Raw genomic sequence first — 18,228 nt, forward strand, 5'->3', positions numbered from 1 at the left:
AAAGAATTATATTTGTCACTCCGATGTAATTTTACCTGTAAGAGACTTTGTCAGAAATCTAATGAGGATTCAGGTTTTCTCTAAGCCCTGCTTGAGCATAATAATAAAACCTAGATTGATAACGCTATAATTTCTGCCTTGTGGTAAATATATTTTGACAGCAGTTACCTACTAAATAAATTCAGAGAGGAGATGTTTCTCCCATACAGTTTACATGAATTTTTTGTATCCCAACATTGTTTTGTTCTTCTTTTTTTGGAATACTGTTACTTTTTAGTCTTTCTACACCCTGTGTCCTAAGCATGAGAAACCAGTCCCTAGCCATTCTCTGAATGTGCTAAACTATGACAGTCACAACACCAGGATTACATTATTATGTGCTGAAAGGCAGAAAAAAGAAAAAGCAGCTCCAGGACCAAACCAAATTAAAATTTTATTGGGAAATATTTAACAAAATAAATAAAAATGCAATAGAACATTGATAATGTTAACTCTAAGTCAATCTGAGGCCTGCAGGGATCCTTCTGTACAAGCCTGTTTGTACTTTTTTATGGAGGAGGAAACTTGAGTCCCAAAGAAGTGTAGAGATTTGGAAGAAAGTAGTTAGTTAAGTCAATATTTAAAATCAGGTCTCCATATGTAGTACTCTATAACACCATGTGAACCAGTCATTACACATGTCTACAGCAATGTGTTTTAATGGGAAGGGCTTTGGGTGATCTCAATTTGAATCTTGTACTTACTGGCTTAATGACCTAAACAACTCCTTTTCCCTATATCTAAGTCATTCCCTCCATTTTCTTTTCTCTAAAGTTGAGATAATATCTCTACTACAAGATTGTTGAGAAGCTAGCTTTTTGTAAGCCTTAAAAGCCTATGGGAACTGCTGTTGCTGGCTCTGTCCGTATGGCATTTGTCATCCATTTTCCACTTTTAGTACTGGCTAGTCCTTCCTCTAGTTCCAATGATTCCTGGTAAGTAATAGTCACTTATTTTACTAAATAATAGCTACTAGTCTTCACTTGGAATGAAAAGAACAGTCTATTGCTGACAGAATGTTCATATAGTCTCTCTGAGGACAAATGAGCCTCTTTGGCCCAGAAGTGTCCCATACTCACCAGAGATGTTCAATCCCCTTCTGAAGACTTCATACATGGTTCTAGCATCATCATAATAATGGTTCAGCAACTTGGGGCTGCCTCCAATCACAGATCTCCGAGCTCCATCAAAGCCCTGTGGAACCAAAAAGACATGGGTTAGAAGGGAACTTCAGAAAATGTGACATTTCCAGGGAGTAAGAAAGCAACTATCATCCTGTCATCTAGAGATTCATAGCATCTTTCCAATTACATTCCATAGACTAATTCCATTTGTTAACAAAATTCATTACACAATCCCATAACTCATTGGCTAGACAGACTAGAAATAAATCCTTGAAGGGGAGATAAAACAAGATTGCAAACTCTGAGACATATAATGTTTAAATTTAACAATTCAACTCAAAAACATCAAGTCCTGCATCAGGAGAAAGATCTTTAAATACAAAGGAAAGAAAATTTAAATAATACAATACTATTCTGCTTCCACTAGAAAACATAGGAAGTAATGGAATCATGTTTCAGAGTAATGGAGCCCAGAATGCAACTGAAAGTGACCTACCCTGAAAATCTGAGCTTAATCACAAATGAAAAAAGATGGGTATTTAATAATAAAGAGATATTTGAAACATTTTTTAGAAATTCTAGAAAGCTAGATAAAGAAATTATTTGATTTTAAACACCTCAAAACAAAAAAACATACAGGAAGTCAAAAAAACGAAACAATCAAAGATAGCAACTGCAACAGAGTAACAACAGAGAAATTAGTAAGAAACTTCTAAAGGTGAAGATGGAAGTCCATTGTAAACAATAATGAAGAGGCAGACTAGAATATTATAGACAGAACCTGGCAATACTTTGCCTAAAGGTGAATCATATTGATGTGGGAAAGATTCCTATCTTTGATTCCCACCCCTCCCCACCCCCTCAGTTAATGTAATTACCCTTTGACTCACAAATCCTGGTCCCTTTGAATTTCAATAGAAGATTGGACCTGTCCCAGCCAACTTTGGGGCTACACCCAAAAGCCCCTCAGCTAAATCTCCCATTATAAAAGGGAGACACTGGGACCCCCCTCTTTGCAGAGATTCCAAACATGCTATCCATGTGAGGACCCTCTGTCCACTGGACTCTCTGTCCGGTGCCCTATCTTTACCTTCACCTAGCTCCTTACTTCCAAACCCAATAATAAACCTCTTATCAATCTAGCTCTCGGGCCAATAAATGCTTTTATTGGAGACTTGCGTGGCTACTTGACCTCATTTACTGCCATATCCTTGCGCCGAATCCATGGGGGTTGCAGGGGAACTTTGTTTGACTCCCTGTACCCCAAACCTGCCAGTAGACCTCAATTAAACTCTAATTTCATTTAGGTACCCCAAATCTAGACCTCAACAATATGGTACTACATTCTAACATGGGAAGGTCAAAAACGGGGAGAGGGGAACAGTATGATAGAGATAAATGTGTGATGTGTCAGGATCAAATGGAGGGCTAACAATGAGGGAAAGGTGGCCTCTATGAACTCAAAAAGCCTACAGAGAGAATGGGAGAAGAAAAGAAGGGGGAATAGAATAAAAAGAGAGGAAAAGGAAAGAGAGCTTGATTTGGTAAAGGGAGGGGGCTCTAGGGACAAATGCGTATAAAGAGAGATATTGCCTTGTGGTAGGTTTGAGAGATTTGGTAGTTGAAAAGTTCATTAATTCTACCTCAGTACAGAGAAATTTGGAACTTCTGGGGGCAACTTGCACCTGGGGAGGGAGGTGAAAGAGCCTTAATCCAGATAGGAGATTTTAAAACAAATGTAGAAAAAAAAAGTCAACAGGGACAAAGTATAGATCAGTAATGAGGTGTGTAATTAGGGGTGTGTGGGGGGAGGGACCCTAGCATAAGGTAGTGTATTCTGACACCTGCAATAAATTTGCAATGTTCTGGGACTGAGACTCAATGGGGGGAAAAACCCCATAGGGCAAGCTCTACAAGGCTGTGGTGTAATGGGTGGGTGACAGATAAAATAAGGAAAAAAGGTTTGATTTTCTGAGCATATTAATTTGTTAAGCAATGCATGCCAACTGCCTAACAAATTGGTACCAATGTTATGCCACAGTTCTCTTTAACTGTCCTGACTCAGTTTCCCTGTCTCAGTTTCCTTAACTGTTCTGTCTCTGACCCAGTAAAACTAAGGATTATTCCCTCTCGGGTTATAAATTAGCAAGATAAAAGAGTAGATCTCCTGATTCTTTTATGGATTTACAATATTCCTTTAGAATATTCCAAGAGTAACCCATGATATCTTTACTTCTTTGTCTCTGGATTTTTTAGAGTTTTATGGCTTCCCCTCCCTGATAAAAACTTTCCCTCCCTTTCTCTTCTTTGTCTCCAAAAAGGTATTTAAGAAGTTGGGGTTCCTCCATTCAATGCTGGAGAATGGCGTCTGGCAGCTGTATGCTGGACGCTGGATTCTTTGGGTCCTCCAGCCCTGGGACCAATATGGATTCCTTGGTCCCAGTATACTTATCTCTGTCTGACTGGATAATCTGAGACGAGAGTCCTGTCCAGTCAATCTTACTCTCCCATTAATAAAATATTAAAACTCTCTAATCTCTCTCCTGCCTCAGTTTCTCTGGCATTACACCAGGCCACTCAACTTTGGCACTAGATCCCAAATACAAGGGGCGAGAGATTTTTCATGCATTAAAAACAGTTAATCAAATATGACTAATAAAAAAAATGAAATACAAAAATAGGTAATCTTATTTCCATCTGGAGAAAAGTTTAAGGACTTTCTAAATTGAGAGGGGGAGAGTAAATAGGAGTCACCTCAAATCAGAAAAAGAGGTGGCCCACTTCCTCCAAAATTCAATCAAAGGAACATGCAAATAATCACTGATTAACTAGGATGGGCCCAGTTTTCAGAAAAGACATATGATTGTTTTAGATGTATAACAGAGATATTTCCTTGCATTACTTTTCATATCTGACTAGGTTTCTGGTCAGCATAGCCTAATTTTTTAATTCAGATAATTCTAAGCAGCAGGTAGAAATGATCCAGCTTTGCAGGGCTAGGTTTAAGCAAAGCAATAAAATTTTCTCTCCTCTCTCACAATTGGATAAAGTTTTCTCACAAGACTAGATGAATAATTGATTAGAAAAGGAACTGAGCTAGCTCCAGAATTGAGTTACAAGATGAGATCATGTGATTAACTTAATTTCCACTACCACTTTGTTCTAATTCGCTCAGTGGCAGAAAATGGCTAGAGGGGAGACCATAGAATGGATATATTGGAAGTTTTGGTTGCATTAAGAATACAGTGAATAAAGAAACTTTTTTTTAAGGGTGATGAATCAGGAAATAAGGGTCTAGAGTAGAAAGAGAGGATAAATAATGAAGAGAATGAGAGAAATTATTTTTGGAAAACAGCGAAAAAATGAAATAAAAATTTAAGAGAATTAGTCGAAGAGAAAGAAAGAAGGAGGAAATCTATTCCATTTAAATGGAATTAACAGAGGAAAAGCAAAGGGGAAGAATTGTACATATAACAAATAAAAAAAGAAAAAATGTAAAAATAAGCAAAACTTTTAAGGTAAAAAGATAACAAATGAGAAAACAAATGAGAGGAGGAGATTCAGTGGGTATAAGTCCAGCTTAAAAAAGATTAAAGTAATATAGTATTGTGTTTCCAGAAGAAAGAAAAAATCATAACTCAATAAAAATTCAATCAAAAATCAATATTATAGGTAACTGGAAGGAAATATAACTTAACCCTCCTAACTTTAATTGTGAATAAATCAAGCAATCTAATAAAATGACAAATGACAAATTGGATAAGACCACAAAACAATAATCTGTTGCTTACAATGAATACATTTAAAAAACAAAGATCTACATAAAATGAACCAAGGAGGTAGAAAAAAATTACTGTGCAACAACAAATGAATAAAAAAAAGTAGGAATTGCAATCATGCTATGGAGTGGGGGGAAGCAAAAACAATTAAAAAATAAAAAGGGATAATTAAGGAAACTACATTATGCTGAAAAGAATCTTAGATGACAAACCAATATAAGTAATAAACATATATTCCAAGTGCTTTTACATCTAAATTGATACAAAAAAAATTATCTGAGCTACAGGATGGCATGGATAGTAATACAATAATGGCAGAAAACTATAATATCTCCCCTCAGTTATAAATAAGTCTATCAGAAAGATAAAAAAGAGGGAAAATGTGGAATTAAAAATTTTCTGGAGAAACTAGAGTTAAAAAAATTTATAGCATCTTCTAAATTAAACTTCAAAAGATTACTTACATATATTATATATTATATGTTTATGTAATATATATATAATCTCAAAACCATACAACTTTTACAAAAACAGATCAAGTAGAGATATTGCAAACAAATGTAAAAAGGCAGAAATCATTAATAAATTCTTTTTAGATCATAGCACAATAAAAGTAGCAATTGGTTTAGAAATAACAAACAAAAGATAAAAATCCCAATGAAGATGAAACAAGGTGATCCTACATAATGAGTAGATTAGAGAGCAAATCATATAAACAATTAATAACTATGTAAAAGGAAAATGATAATGATGAAACAATATACCAAAATTTCTGATATGCAGCTAAAGCAGTCCTCAGGAGAAAAAAAAAATCATATCCTTATAAACATACATTAACAAAATAGAAAAAGAAATGATTAGTTAACTGAATGTACATTTTTAAAAATTAGAAAATCAACAAATAAAAAAAAACTAAAATAAGCACAAAAAAGAAATTTAAATTAGAGAGTAATGATAGATAAATTTTGGAAAGAAACCATACAAATTATGAATAAAACTAAAAGCTGATTCTTTAAAAAGACTAATAAAATTGATAAACCTTAGTTAATCTGATAATAAGGAAGAGGATAGAAAATCGAACCAATAAAATAACAAATGAGCAAAGCAAAATCACAATAAAACTAAAAGAATAAAAAGAATAATTAAATCACATTATTCACAGTTATGTGATGAAAATGAAAACATAAGAGAAATAAAGGAATATCTTCAAAAATATAAAATATTCAAACTACAAAAAGATAAGACAGATCTTAAGCCAATTTTAGAAAAGAAAATAGAATCTTGTTATAAAGGAATTACCAAGGGGTAGGGAGACCTCCTGGCCCTGATGAATTCACAGGAGAATTCTATCAAACTTTTAAAGAGCAATTAATATCCATACTTCACAATTATTTTCAAAAGTAAAAAAGAATATACCCTACTAGAATCCTATTATAGCATACATGTAGTTATATACATAGTCCTAATGTCTAAATCAGAGAAAGATTAAAAACACAGAAAGAAAACTAGACCAAACACATGGATTAATTTTGACTTTAAAATATTAAACAAAATTCTGTCAAATATATTATATAGCAAGTTATCCAAGAAATCATTCATTATAGCTAAATGAAATTTATACCAGGATGTTGAAAGATGATACAACGTTAGAAAACAATCAACATAATTAATGATATTAAGAAATAAAACATCCCAAATCACATGATTACCTCAATAGGTGCAGAAAAACTCTTTGATAAAGTTCAAAAATCCTACAAAATATATGGATATCATAATAATATCATGAAAATCTAAAACCAAAATCAAGCATCAAATGCAATGGAGATAAATGAGAGCCTTTTCCAGTAAGAACAAAGTAAAGCAAGGATGTTCATTCTCTTTATTATTATTTGAGAGAGTTCTGGAAATGCCAACAATAGCAATAGGACAAGAAAAAAGAAATTTAAAACATCAGAAAGATATACTATTTGAGATAACTAATAATGTCTGCAAAGTTATGAACTACAAAACAAATCTTCATAATTCAACAGTTTTTCAATATAATAAAAAATGGTAAAGTAATATTACAATAAGAGAAAGGGAAATCCAAATCCAGATAACTATAAAATACATAAAATATCTAGGTATTGAACTATCAAAGGACACAAAAGACTTGTATAAACTTAATTACAAAGTACTCCTTAAAGAAATAGAGAACTTAAGGGGTTGGACGATGCTCTTGGGTAGGACATGCCAATATAGTAAAAATTATAATTATTACTAAAGCTAATTTATACTAAAATTGCTATGCCATCCAAAAAAATCACCAAGATTATACTTTGTAGACTCTGATAAAATAACAAAATTCATTTCAAAAATCAAAATTTCTAGAATATCAAGGGAAATGACGAAAAGAAGTAGAATGAAGGAGAAATAGTACTTCCAAACCTCAAAATGGACTATATAAAGAAGCAGTCATACAGACCATATGCTTTTGATTAAAAGGAAAAAGCAGAATAGACCAGGAAGAATCAGAAATTATAGAACTTAGTGATCCAGTGCATGATAAAAATGGAAAAAACAAATTAACATAGGAAAAAATTTTCTTATTTTATAAAAAATTGCTGGAAAAACTACAAAGTAGTCTGGCAGAAATTACACTTAGACCATTACCTCATACTACATTTTATAATGCATTCTAAATGAATACAATCTTAACATTTATTGTTACCCAAACAAAAGATAGAGACAATTTCAAAAGATTAAAATAGATAACTTTGGTTACATGAAACTGAAAAGCTTCTGCTTAGACTAAATTAATACACCTAGGACAAAAAAGGAAGTAATTGAATGGGCAAAAAATGAAAAAAAATCTTTAAATTAAATTTCTAAACACAGGTTTAGTTTCCAAAATATATAAACAATTAATAAATATACTTTAAAATATTAGCCATTCCCTCAAAAGATAAGTGATCAAAGGATATGAATAAATAGTTCTCAAAAGAAAAATTATTAAGTGTTCACAACTCTATGAAAGAACTCCAAATCAGTAATCATCAGAAAATGCGAATGAAAACAAATTTGATATATTACCTCATTCCCTGAAAACTGGCTAAAACAACAAAAATGGCAATAGTTAATGTTAGAGAAATTGAGGAATGACTGTCATACTAATTCATTCTGGAAAGCTGTGAAATGGTACAATCATTTTGGGAAAGCAATTTAAAATTAAACACTAAGTGACTAAAATATTCATTATTTTTTATGTAAGTATATAATAATATACTTTATTACTAGAATGAAACCTTAAGGAGGTCAATAATAAGAAGTTTCCAAATACAACAAAATACTTTTAATTGTACTTCTTATGAAAGCAAAGAAATGGAAACAAAATAAAAGCCTATTATTTGAGGAATAGCTAAACAAATCATGGTATATGAATGTAATGAAACAAGCAGCTAGGTTGCAATGTAAACTATAGGGCCTGGAGTCAGTAAGATTTGAGTTCAAATCCAGACTCAGACATATATTACCTGTGTGACCCTGTTAGAGGATATTTGCCTCAGGTTTCCCAAATGTAAAATGAGCTGGAGAAGGAAATGACAAACTACTCTGATATATTTGCCAAGAAAACTCCAAAAGAGTCATGAAGACAAGATTTAACAACATTAATGATATTAATGTAATAGAATATTACTATGCTGTAAGAAATTATGTGTTATAAATTCCGAGAAGCATGGAAATGCCTATATGAAGTGATAGAGAATGAAGTGAGTAGAACCAAGAAAACAATATACACAGTAACTGAAAAATGGAAATAATTACATACTAAAAAATTTAAAACAAAATTATAAAGATCAAGCAGGACTTGAGTAAAAAATTATGAGAGAAAATTCCCAATCCACCTCTTTATGAGATCCACAAGTGTTATATATTATGTATTTGGACTTTTTTTGATGTATCAATCAATTGTGCTCATTTTTCCCCTTTGTAAATGATATTGTTATATGAGATGGTTCTCTGGGAGGAGTGATGCTTGAAGGAGATTCTTGGGATAACTATGATGACGAAAAAAACAAAGATATCAATAAAATACATTAAAAATGTCATGTGGACTTATCCTTTTGTTGGCATACTGTGAGCCATTGTGGATTGTGAGGGAAGGTAGTATCCACAACAAGGAAAAGTTGCTTAACACTCTCTGGAAAAAGGAAGAGAGTACTTCTGACTGTGAGGGCCATGGATCAAAGTATGTTCTACATATTTTTTGTTAGATTAAATAAAATATGTCCTATTCTAATGTTATTTTTTGGCTTGGGTACTTGCCGAGAAAGTGAGAGCTTTTCTAGAAAGTGAGTTGAATCAAATTCTAATGTTACTTTTGGAAACTTGTTTACAAAATTATATCCAAGACTTCTTAAAATGAAGGCAGTCCCTCCTTAAAAAGAACCCATTCACAAATGATTTAGACACATGAATAGCAGATACTGCACATAGCCCAGCTATCTCTCATAATTGGAAAGTTGAGGAAGAACTTGGGAGTTTTATAGGCACTGTGACTTAAGGAAGGGAAAATACCATGCAAATTAAGTACAACTTTGAAGAAATGATTCTCAGTCCAGGGTTGGCTTACTTATGGCCCTGCCTCAAAAAATACTCTCCCCCACAATATGATTTTGTTCATTTTACTTTGTAACAATGCTTGAAATCCCACCTATTAGAGTTTCATTTGAATTAACAAACACTTAAAAAAAACTCAGTTCAGATGTTAATATGCATAACTTCAACTGATTTCTGAATTATATAACGCATGATAGAGTACATAGAGAACACTCAACAAAGACTTTCTCAATGGAATTCAGTAGTAACAAACCCACTGAAAATAAAGTGGAGAGTTGATCTAATTTTCACACTAGACTAGATGAAGGCAGAAACCCTGTCTCATCTAAACTTTCCATCTTTCCCAGCACAATGCTCTGTAAATTGTGAGTGTTTAATAAATGTTTATCAAATTAAATTGAATAACTCAAATAGCTAAAAAGAGGAGTCTGCTATCTGTCACATGCCTTTCTGATTAATTTTTAGTATGAGATATAGAAGATCTGGTAAAGAGTAGAAGCAAGTACTATAAAGGCCAAAATTTTGGAGAGAAATGACTGTTAGCAATAATCTCTAAATTATTAAAACTAATGCCTTCTTCCCAATCATCCTCATCTTGATTACTTTCTGTATTATTTGATCTTGCTGATCACTAAACTCTTCAGGATACTCTCTTCTCTATTTGGATTGTCATGAAATTATGCTCTCTTGGTTCATCATCAAGCATATCCTACCTGTTATCCACATCCTCAATTACCCATTGAATATTTTGAACTGGACATCCATAGGCAACTCAAATTCAACTTGTTCAAAATTGAATTCATTATCTAACTCTTCTCTGGATTTCTCCATTTCAATTTTTAATCTAGAGGTGTTGTGAGGTTGACATGGTACAAGGGTACATGGTGCAAACCTTAAAGTTCTATATTAATACAAGTTATTATTATTATTGTTAGCTTCCAATCATCAAGCCTTGAGTCTAATGATGACCATTTTCTGAGCTTTCTATTGTATGCCTGCTAAATTAAAGCAATGTTTATAGAGCATATAGAGATGTGCTGTTAAATATAGCATTCAACAACCAAATTCTCTCAGGGGGAAAACTATAAGCACACCCATTTTTAAAATTTAATCTGCATTATTAACACTTTCTTAAATCTAGACAACCAACAAAACAATAATTCAAGCTCAGAAGTGTAGTACTTTCTGAAATGTAAAAAAAAGTTATTTAATGAAAATTCAAAAATCATCTCTTGTAAGCCATTTAGATGTAGCTCTGAGACATACTTGCTTAGAGTTACCCATGACTTCTTACTCTATCTTACCTCATATATCCGATCAATTAACAGGTTTTTCTCATTCCACTTTTATAGCATTTCTCACTTTCCCTCTTTTCTCTAACACAGTCACCACTATAGTTCAGGTCTTCACCAATTGTTACCTCCTAACTGATCACCCTATCTAAGGTTTCTGCTTCTACATAGCTATCACAGAGATATTCATAAAGGCCAATAGTCAATAAATTACAGTGCCTCCCTATTAATTCTAAAGACAAATTACATTTCTTTTTGGCATTTATAACCCTTCACAATCTGACTCCAATTTATTTTCCAGTCTTACTATTTATTATTTCCATACACACACTCCATGATCCTACAAGACAACTTTCTTCCTATTCTTCATAAATGATACTTCATTTTGTGCTTCCATGTTTTTGTACTGACTGTATCCTGGAATGCATTCCTTCTCTATTTCAGCCTATTTGAATTCCTGATTGACTTCAAAATTTAGCTTAAGCATAATTTTATTTCATTGATCCCCAAATTTCTAATTCTTCCCAATTACCTTTTATTTACTTTGTATACATTTATTTATATTCATTTCTTCTGATAGAATATAAGCTCCTTGAGGGCTGGGGCTATTTTATTTTTATATTCCCTGTATTTAGCATAGTGTTAATATATAAAAATTTTCACTATTAAATGCTTACTAATTGATTGATTTAATTCAATCAATCTGCCTATTATTCCATAATTTGGACAGGGTGATCAGGGCTTTGAAGTAGGTTACCAAATTTGGAGAGTGTTAATGGTTCTTGTAGTCCTTCACCAGCTTATAAAGAACAGAATTTATAATCTGCTTAGCAAGAATAGTTAAAACAGAAGTTACTATATGACTGACTGGCCTGAACTTGTTTATTATTCTATTCTGTCCTTCCTCAATTCACCTGTGGGTATCCTTCCTGCCATTTGCTTTGGGTAACTTTTTGGTACTGGCCCTGAGTATGAAAAACTCTAGTTATTTTTCCAGCTGGTATTTCCCATATTTTGCCTCTTAGTGTGATATGAACTTTCCAGGCTGAATTTCTTTTCTGACTCATCTCAGTATATTGTAGTGTGGTGTTTCAGAGAAATCACAGTACATTTATTATTCTTTAAAAAATACAACAGCACTAATACAATAGTAAATGCATGAGGGTCCCTACGTTAGTTACTAGAGAACATACATTTAACTGATATAGGACACTATAATGATCTTAGTATGGGAATAGTACCCAAAAACAGATAATTATAAATATTATTATATGATAAAGACATTAGAGATAAAAGAGAATAAGTTCATTGTAAATGCCTGGCCAAATCCTTAGCATACATTTTCTTGGATCCTAATTCAGAACCTGTCCTTTTTGCCCTATTCCCTGAGGCCCAATCATTCTGATATTAGGCAGTTTGTAGAGGAGAGACACCCAAGTTAAAGGATGACTAAGCCTTGCTCTAGTAGTGAATGGTGAACTCTGACTAGATTGTTTATTCTAAGATAAAGTGTTCCTCACCTCTGAGCCCTAGTACATATTGCCCTCATACTTCAGCTGAATTTCTGGGTTCTCTGCCACAATATTCTCTCCCTCACACCGATACAAAGTTGCTCCTGAGAGTGAGTAAAAATCTTATTCCTCTGTCTCCGTGAAGGTAGCCAGTGTGGAGGCTGTTGCCAAGCTGACAATAAATCTCTCCCATGGGCATGTAACTTGGCTCAATTTTCCTTAGTACCTAATGGCACCCTGAGCCACTGTCCCCTAGGATAAAATAAACATTAACACCAGGAGAAAAGGAGTATCAGATGAAAACAATGGCAAGCAGTAACTATCCATTCATTCAGGAAAAAACAGAGCCCTTAGTGGGTACAGAGCCCTGTCAGCTGGATGCTAGGGTTCAGGAAAAGTTTAGAAAGGAAACAATTTCTGCTCTTCCTGGAACTTACATTTTAGTCGGGGAATAAGATAAAAACATAGTTAATTTTACATAAAATTACGTAAGGACATTAAAGAAAAGAATGATGAAATTGAGAGGTTTGTGGCAGGAGGTCTGGGGGATTGTTATTGATTAAGGGAGCTATAAAGAAGGTGACATTTGATTTAGGGTTTAAATGATGATTAATGATATAATAAGTAAAGGAAGAAAACAAAGTCATTCTAGGAAGGAAAGACCAAAAACAAGAACAGCCACTAATAATGGAAGGTAGTACCAGTAATAATGTTTTGTTGTTTGTCCTTCATTCTTGAAGAGCACCATATCAGAGAGGTGATGCCCATGATATGCAAGTGATTTGAATTGAAGTAAGGACTGTGCAAAGTCACCAGCTTCATTTTGTTCTTTGGAGCTATCTGGGTCAAGTGGCAAGACATAGATCAGGATGACTAGAAATGGCCCTGGACACAGTGGGAGATCTTGACTTTTTTTAAACATCTTGACTTTTTAAAACTAAGGTCTTTAAGAGATCTCAGCTTGATTGAGGAAACACCCATTTACTGGTTAAGCTCAGGTAAGAAATGGGGCAGAGAGTGACTAGGAGTACCAATAATAGTGAGAGGCAGTAAGAATGGGAGATAACAATAGTACATCCAGGACATAGCAATGGAAGGTAGTAACAGTGGCAGATAGTAGCAATAGCAAATGATGACAGGAATAACATAGTAGCAACACTGGGCAAACACAATAGTGGCAGCATCACACATTAACAATAGTGAGTGTAGCGGCAATTTGTAATAACCAGCAGAATATCAATTGTATAAGGTCAGTATGGTTAAAACTTGAAGCTTTACCAAAGCAGAAAAGTATAGAGCTTTCTTGGGCCCCTCGCCTGTACTCTGGCTCCCAATCTTACCTCCGCTTCTTCAGACTGCATCAGGAGGTCACATGGAGGCTTAACAGCTTTTGGCCGGTTAGCAAACCAATAGGCCAGCAGAGCAGCAAAAGCCCCAATTCCCACTAATGTGGTGGCTGGCAAATTACGCAAAAACTGGCTGAAATCATCCAACTCTGGCAGACGCAGGCTCCTCAGGATCTCCTGAGCTTGCATTTTCTCCAGGATTGAAAGGGCAAACTCTGTAAGATAGGAAAACAATAATCAGTGTGGTTTGAGGGGGGTGGGGGGAGAAATGGGGGAAGGGAGATGAGAGTGTGACCAAGGAGACAAGATGGAAAATATGGAACAAGTGTACAGAAGATATCCACAGAATTCTTTTAACTTCTGGGCATCCACTGCCTGAGGTTTTGGGTAACTGTGCCTCTAATCCCAACAGCCCCACAAAATGGAAAGCCAAAAGTTAGGGGCACCTTCAGCTAGAAGCCACTATATCCAAGTAAGCACTGATTCTGAAAGCCTGGTGAGGACAGGCAGGTGCCAGACTTCTGAAGTCACTTTCCTTCCAAAGACAAAGAGATTACAGGCTGATCAGAAGGATTTTGAAAGAAACAGACTTCATGTTTGTTCTGTCTTTAGGTCTTTCTCAGCATCACATGAGTCTCTGGAGCAGTAGCTCTTTATGGACGATGTTGAGGGACCATATGAATGCGTGTACAGAATACATTTGCCTCACACAAAAAGAGCTTGATGTTTCAGCATTAAACATATTTCTGTTCAGTTTTTCATTTCTTAAATCAAAAGAGAAATCTTCAACCCAGTAGTTTTTTTTTTTTAAATGGTTCACCTGACTTTTAGAATTAAAATTTTTAAGTGTTTTTCATAATCTTACCCCTCCAATTCTTTCATATGGTAGAGTCCAACTTAAGTATCAGTCTCTTGGGCATAGTTTTAAAAAAGTGGATGAGGTCAGTGTTAGTAGTCTATATCATGTTTTCCATATATTTCCTGGAACAGGTAAATAGTTAACTCCTTCAATTCCTCAATTACTCCATATGTAAGGTTTGAAAAGAACCCTATAATAAACTGGCAGCTCTGTAGAATCAGAGATCTGAGCAATATATGTATCTAATTACTTGCCATGTCCCTACTATAAGGCTCAGGTGTTGGGTCTAAATTAGGAAGTTTTAACAAGTAAATCTTGGCAAGTTATTTCCTAATTCAAAACAATAACAACAACAACAACAACAACAACAACAACAACAACAACAACAACAACAACAACAACAACAACTGTCTTTGCTTCACACACAAGAAAGGAATGACTGAATGACCTTCCCTTTTCCATGATAGCCCCTTATTATCTTATGCATAAAGTTCCTTTCCCTGGTATTTAGGGCTCTCTACTGCATTACTCTATGTTTCCAAATTCTCATATTGTTCTACTCTGCAATTTCCAGGGAAATTTTAGTAAACCAACCCAATGGGATGAAAATGGATTCTTAGGATGGATGATACAACTTGGAGGGAGGGAACTGAAAGGCCAGGCTTTTAGGTTCCTGGGAAATACTGATGTGGGTGAGAAATAACTTGCTCAGGTAGTGGAATAAAGGAGAATAGTATATTCTAGATTAATTTTGATCTAACCTTTTATCATTGATAGAGACTTGTTCAAAAGTGAAAGGGATGGATTTATGCTCCAACTACTATGCAAACATTGGTAAGGCTATAATTTAGTATAAACCACAAGAAAGAAATTTAAGAGTAGACACGCCCTGGTGGGCCATCATGTTCTGATTATAGGAAAATTGTAAAATAACTCTTCTGCTATACTGGTATTCCTCTCCCCACTCCACCCACCATCCTAATCTTTAACATAGCCACAAAAGTGGTGTTAGTGTGACAGCCTTCTGGGAGCAGGAGAGAACTACAGAGGGAAAAATGACCATCTGTTGGCATCTAATGAGAGAGACTTTCAGAAAATACAACTATGAAAAAAGTACTAACCAAGTTTAGTTCTATTGGAAATACCCCCAGAAAAATGAAAAGAAGCAAATTAAACAAAACCAGAAAGAAAACACCAATGAGCTATTCAGTCCAGTTTAAGATTATACCAAAAGATAGTCCAAAGTCTTTGGATGTCCTACTTTAGAAGATGTGCCAAAGGGATAGGCTAGTATCCAGCATGATATCTAGACAGAACAAACCTGAAGATAATATCTGAAACCACCAAATTGCTCAGTGACTGAGCAATGAAATCAGACACTGAAGAGATCAAGTTATTCCTGCTCCCCCCTTCCATTCAAGCACTGAAGTGGGGTGGGAGACTTCATCCCTTGAACCTCACCTTTTTATGTGAATCAAGCAAAGGAAGGTTGAACATGAGTTTAGTGCAGAAATACTTTTAAATCAATAGGTAAATAGGATATAGGGAATTGGGAGAGGGATTTAAAAGTAAAGTTAGAATTAGAGAAGGTAAAGCCAAAAGAAAAACAATGTCTGAAAATGAAGGACTGATGATAAATGATGAATCAAAAGAAGAGAAAGAAAACATAAGGACCAGTGATCTAGGAACCTAAAAACCAGGTAGAATGAATATAGGAATGTCAAAAGAGTAGTATCTGACTAATAATAAATTCCTAGTGTTGATCACATTCCTTTTCTTTCTCCATCTTTTTCTTTTTTAAAGAGGAAGTTGGGAGACAAAAAATACCGTAATAGGAAAAGATGGAAAGAAAAATATACAAATGTGTAATTATAATATCAATGAAATAATTTCAGTTGCAAAATGGAAATAAAGATGAATTAGTAATCATAATGTTTACAAGAAACACATTTGAAAACCAAAGATTCACATAGAGTTAAAAGGAGAGGCTGAAGTAGGAATCTGTTGTATACAGGAGAATTTTAAAAATAAAACAAACTGAACAACAACCCTAAACCAAGGGTAGTAATCATGATCATAGACAAGACAATAATAAAAGAAATAAGGAAAACTTTATTAGGGGAACAACATTATATATAAAGTTACCATAAGTAGTAAAATTGTATCAGTGTGTGTGTGTATGTGTATGTGTACCAAGTGACATAGTATCTAAGTACTTAAAGGAGAAGCTAATCAAATTACAAGGTAAAGAGAAAGCAAAACTACAATCACTGAAAACTTCAACGTCCTCCTTTAAGACCTAGACAAATTTAACAAAAATATAAATAAGAAAAAATAAAAGACTTGAGCTAGAGAGAGCTGCCATAGATACAGTGTGCAGAACAACTCTTAGAGGTAATGCCTGCTAGGAGATCCTACCTACAAGATAATATAGAACCCTGGAGAAGGATTGCTCATTGGAGCAGGTTCATATGCCTCATAAGCTCTGAAAAGAGGTATACTTGTTTGTTGACTTATAATTTTTTCTTGTACTTTGTGGTCTCTGCATTAGTATAATGAATAATGTATAATGTATAATGAAGTAGCTACATTTAATCTGGGGTTTTTCAACAAACCTGTGACTTGAGCAATCTCTCAAGGCAAAGTCAAACAATAAATGGTAACAACTAACTGTCTATAAGCATTTCTGTGGGTTCATAGTGACTTAGAAAACCACATATACCTTGTGTTCTATTGAATTTTTATTTATGTTGAAAGATATTTCCTGTTAACATTTTAATCTGATTTGGTATTTAGAAGTATTGTGCCGTCACAGAGAAATCTATGGATCTATTCCACCCCAAAGTATACCCAGGTATTTGTCATATGAAAGCCTGTGGTATAAGATTACACAACTACTTTTATTATTCACCAACAATTATTAATCGTTTATTAGGTACAGAGGACCATATTGTGCATTGGGAATATAAAGATGAAAATTAACATGGTCTCTCTCCAAGGCAAGAGGGAAGAATGCATGACACATACTCAGACAAGAACAGATATAGGGAGAGAGTTAGATTCTGCTCAGATTAGGAGTTCCTAGAAGAAATTAGCAAACCCTAATTTGCCTCAGACCAAAAGGCTTAGTGTTCCTGTTTATTACCAGGGTGATATGGATACCTATGCTCAGAAAAGCTTTCTAGCTGTACTCTTCTTCATGTCTCTTGTGTAAGGTTTGTGCTTCATTCTGTTTACCCTGGTTTCTTAGTAAAATATTGCTTTTAAAACTTCCAGTCACTTGTGGATTCATCACAAGGGGAGGGAGCAGGTGTTTAATGAGCAAGACTCAAGGACTATAATTAAGAACTTTAGTCAACACAGCAAGGGAATGGCCCCTGGTGTTTGGGATCAGCTTTGGCAGGGTGGGGAAGGAAAAGAAGAGTAAACAGTGAGTAGGAACCTAGAAGGAAGGGATGGCTATCCTTTTACAGAATGGGATAATGTAGTAATGGTGATAGTAGTAGTAATAGTAGTAGTAGTAGTAGTAGTAGTAGTAGTAGTAGTAGTAATAGTAGTAGTAGTCGTCGTCGTCGTCGTCATCATCGTCGTCATCGAAGTAGTAGTAGTAATAGTGGTGGTGGTGGTGGTGGTGATGGTGGTGATGGTGGTGGTGGTAGTGATAGTAATGGTAGTAGTA

At 34.4% G+C, this 18,228-nt stretch overlaps 1 protein-coding gene across 4 annotated transcripts in view; it reads right to left on the reverse strand.

Annotated features, from left to right (window-relative positions):
• ACSL6 (acyl-CoA synthetase long chain family member 6) overlaps positions 1–18,228 on the reverse strand; it is a 140,459-nt gene that overhangs the window by 57,667 nt on the left and 64,564 nt on the right. For all 4 annotated transcript variants that reach the window (XM_051978218.1, XM_051978216.1, XM_051978215.1 and 1 more), the window contains exons 2-3: positions 13,685–13,905; positions 1,119–1,233 (exon numbers count right to left, since the gene is read on the reverse strand). In XM_051978218.1, coding sequence (XP_051834178.1) covers positions 1,119–1,233; positions 13,685–13,905 — 336 coding nt within the window. The remainder of the gene's footprint in view (positions 1–1,118; positions 1,234–13,684; positions 13,906–18,228) is intronic.

Source organism: Antechinus flavipes, chromosome 2 (genome assembly GCF_016432865.1).
Source record: "Antechinus flavipes isolate AdamAnt ecotype Samford, QLD, Australia chromosome 2, AdamAnt_v2, whole genome shotgun sequence".
Lineage (NCBI taxonomy): Eukaryota > Metazoa > Chordata > Mammalia > Dasyuromorphia > Dasyuridae > Antechinus > Antechinus flavipes.